The 3,968-nt window shown below is 36.2% G+C and overlaps 1 protein-coding gene across 1 annotated transcript; it reads right to left on the bottom strand.

Annotated features, from left to right (window-relative positions):
- Positions 1–675: 675 nt before the first annotated feature.
- On the bottom strand, positions 676–2,922 carry LOC105802186 (uncharacterized). The gene is made up of 4 exons (XM_012633676.2): positions 2,186–2,922; positions 1,988–2,090; positions 1,263–1,441; positions 676–1,126 (listed from the first exon to the last, which is right to left on the bottom strand). The coding sequence occupies exons 1-4, from the start codon at positions 2,815–2,817 to the stop codon at positions 862–864; spliced, it is 1,179 nt and encodes a 392-aa protein (XP_012489130.1). The 5' UTR covers positions 2,818–2,922; the 3' UTR covers positions 676–861.
- Between the last annotated feature and the right edge of the window lie 1,046 nt (positions 2,923–3,968).

The following is a 3,968-nucleotide window of genomic DNA, read 5'->3' on the forward strand; positions in this document are numbered from 1 at the left end:
TACAGATAATTTCGATACTCTTATTTGGGAATATTCTCACATGATTCGAAAATACGTGTTTTCAACTTTTCATATCACATGTTAGGCTGAATTCTTTGAAATTTCCAACACAGTCAGTTTTGTTGTAAGGTTGTTCATGAAATCTTCTTGATTTAGAAGCTTTTGTCGTTTCTAATGATTTTAACATTTTATTTCATAATAATTTATTTCACCATTCAATTTAATTTTAAATATATATTTTTTGTTATTAATGGAAAAATCAATATTTTTAATTTTATTGTTGTGACATACACATGAATTATACATTATCATTTAATTTATTTTTAAAAATAAAATTATTAAAAATATATTTATTAATATTTTCAAAATTAATTAAATATTGAGAGAATGATTAATAAGACTAAAATGATTTGTGATTATACTCTCTCTTTTTTTATGGGAATAATTTTAAATTGTTGAAGCCTTGATGTATGGATTTTACATTGAGAAAATGAGGAAAAAGTATCATCAATTTTCTTATTAAAGAAACTGGACTCTGAGATTAAATTAACATTGGTATTAATGCTTGCTCAAAATCGTTTCTATTTCTTTATATTAAATGGATGGAGTAGCCTAGATTCTTGGACAGGTCTAAAACAGCAGTGAAGTTCAAAGCATCGCATTCTAAGAACAAAATACGTTCAAAATAAGAGATCTTTTTGCAGCTTTAGCATGCAAGACGGGCAATTTATTAGTGTTCGGCAGTGATCTCTTAGCATCAGCTTGATAAACAGTACAACTTCATGCCCAGGAAAAGGTTTATTTCCAAAGGAATATCCGCATACAACAACAACAATAAAGTGATTGAAGTACTTGGAGAGTTCATTTTTGTTTAGAAAGAGGGAAACATTCTTTAAAGAAAGTATGAAGCTCTGATGAGTACAAGTTAGGGAAATTCCGGTAGTGGTCGACATGAGGAGATGTGCCAAAGTTGAAGGACGATACCTTTATCCCTTTCTTGCTCATCTCCTCGATACAACACTCAACTGACTTATATGGAACGACCTTATCAGCTGTGCTATAAAGATATAGCTGCGGACAGTGCGGATGGGCCTCCAAAGCTGCATCAACCACCGCTCTAAACTTTCTGCAGTAGGAAGCACAAGTTGTTTATCACAAGCACAAGATTTGATTGCATTCGGAGAGAGCAAATAGCATGGCATGTATGTGTTCATTTAACATTTATGTGGGAAGCAAAATCGGATCATAATGGGAAAACCTACCTTTCCACTTCCGGCATATTTAGAACGGATTTAAAGAACTTTTCCAGGGAAGCTAGCACTACAGCTTCAACCATTTGAGGTTCCGCTTTCTGTAATGTGGAATCGGTCCCTCCGTTTTCAGATCCATTCTTTGAGTTGAGTTTCTTCAGTATAGCAACAGCAAAACCAGCTGCCCAAACCTGCAAAGGATGAGCCCTTTTCACCTTGTTGGAAAGCATACATAAGAAAATGTGCACAAAACAGATAAAACATGACATCCAAGCTCATAATCAAAGAAAACTTTAGGAGAGTTTTATGAAAATCAAAATAGTATATGAACAAAGTTACTTAGAAGTTGAATTTGAACATCCAGACTACAGAGACTTCATCTGCTTCACAAATCAATACATATAATGCGCATTCTAAAGTCTTTTCTACAGCTAACAAAAAAAAGCATAACACAAGTATTTCAACTTTGATCATACAATTAGAGTAGTGCTACTGAAGTGATAGAAATTTCCAAATGTTTTGTCCAGAACCTGGACTCGTACTGAATTCTTTTTTATCAAAGGCCAAGATTAGTATCTTATTGATTCCACTGTGTCTATTCAAGAGCAGACCTTTAGTGATATAAGCTAAAGAACTCTGCTCATAATTTGATATAAAACTTTCATTTCAAAACTCAAAAGCTTACTGTGAACTGAAATCAATCGTCTAAGAACATTAAGAACATCATAAATAATAACCTTAGGATTTAAAGGGTCAGCTGATCCTGAATCAAAAATTACTCCTTTTATCATCTCTTTCAACCCCTCTCTTCTCTGAAAACGCTCAATCACTGAACCGTATCTGCCAAATAATGCCAGAATTTACTTTTCCTTGTGCAAAATTCCAAAATCAAAGACCTTTAGTCATACCAGAAAAAGGAAAAAAAAGGAACTTACACGAGCCAGCCAGTGTTGCTAAAAGTATGGAAAATGAAGCACCTTTCGCGACCATCGTCCTCTTTCTCCGAACCCCAGGTGGCCAACCCATTAGCCAATTCAGCTATCCGCCGGTCAAGCATTGAAACCGGATCCAAGCATAGTAAATCCTTAAGTTCTACAAGAAAAGTAACTGCATGGATTCCCCTGGAATTATACCATTCCACATATCTATTTAAGTGTTTGTTTGTAGCCCCAAGCCATCCCAAAAGAACCACGGTTATGATTTTGTCTTTGTTCCCCAGAGCCTTAGCTTGTCCACCACCATCGATCTCAATCTCCGGAGCTTTGTTCCAACCCAAATACGTGCCATTGGCAGTTGACTCGATGAATGCGTTGGAAGAAGAAAAAACGGAGGAAAAAGAAGAAGCAAAGGAATTAGCCGACGGTCCAAAAAAGGGATTGTTTTGGAAGCTCTGAGGGAGTTTAAGAAAAAGGGTTCTTGCGAATCGAGTTGGACATGGCTGTGTTGATGTTCTTCTTGTGATGATGGACGGAAAATGGGGAGCGTTGAAGGAAGCAGCTTTCATGGCGGAAACTTCGAGATGAGGATTTAAAACAGGGAGAGGTTCATGTAATGGCTTCTTCAACATTGAAAATAGATCCGGGCTCTACTAAAATGGCTTCGGTTCTCCCTTGTTGAAAGTTCTTCAGTACATACACTACTCACCTACTTCCTTTACTGATCTAAGCTTTGACTTGGCTCTTAATGCGTCAATTAAAATTCCATTTAGATCCTTTGGTTTTCGCATTAATTAGACTCGGGGGGATCGACCATTACTAACTTGTCCCAGAAAATGACAAACACTGTTAAGAAGCTACATGATTGTCTGAGCAGTGAAATATGAACACTTATTATTCGTGTTAGTCTTCGGAAAAAAAAAAAACTGAAACCTGTGATTCTTTCTTGATAACTTCAAAAGAGAGTGAGAAAATGGTTTAATTCAAGCTTTGGAATTAGAAGTTTTTGAATAAAAATCAAATTACAATACATGGATTTCATCACAAGTGATCATTTTCACTGTAGTAAATGTTTCATTGTCGGGTTTTTTAACTACATAATATAAAATTAAAAAAATATTGAAATCACATGTTTCAAAAATTATGTACTAAAATGATATATTCAAAGAGGTGGAATCAATAAGAAACTAATCTTGGATGAAAACAAGAATTTGCATGAAAACAAAAAATAAAAAAATGATGGAGGTAGCTTAATAGGCGGCACTTAAAGAAAATACGGGTCAAATACGACTCATATATGATACAAACTGGACCCAAAACCTGACTTGCTGTCATAGATGGGACAGCACAATGGGCCACGCCTAGGGAAGAGGCGGCACCCACTGGTCACGCCTTCGGCAGAGGTGGCACCACCGGTCACGCCATCTCCATAGGCGGCACTAGCCTGCAGTGTTAGGCGATGGGACGGGTCATGGCTTCAACCCATGAGTTGTGTGTTTGGGGACCTTATAATGGTCCCCAATGCCCCATTTTTGGCTGGAAGAGAAAGTTTTTGAAGAAAATAAGAGAAGAAGGAGGATGGGAGGGCAGGGCAGGGCAGGGCAGGGCGAGGCGGGAAGGTAAGGGAAGGGAAAATGAAAGAAAAAAAGAGAAGCATAATAGAAAGAGGGAAGGAGAAAGAGAATGAAAAAAATAAATAGAAAAGGAAAGAAGAGTTTATTGTTTAGGGATGATTAGGTGTTTAAGAAAATGTATTTTTTATAAAGTAATGTTAATTTAATTT

Source organism: Gossypium raimondii, chromosome 11 (assembly GCF_025698545.1).
Source record: "Gossypium raimondii isolate GPD5lz chromosome 11, ASM2569854v1, whole genome shotgun sequence".
Classification (NCBI taxonomy): Eukaryota; Viridiplantae; Streptophyta; class Magnoliopsida; order Malvales; family Malvaceae; genus Gossypium; species Gossypium raimondii.

Coding starts and splice junctions, on each gene's coding strand:
- LOC105802186 (XM_012633676.2), bottom strand. CDS start 2,817: ATGTTGAAGAAGCCATTACATGAACCTCTCCCTGTTTTAAATCCTCAT. Junction 2,091..2,185: donor AGCAACACTGGCTGGCTCGT/GTAAGTTCCTTT, acceptor ATTATTTGGCAG/ATACGGTTCAGTGATTGAGC. Junction 1,127..1,262: donor AATATGCCGGAAGTGGAAAG/GTAGGTTTTCCC, acceptor TTCCTACTGCAG/AAAGTTTAGAGCGGTGGTTG.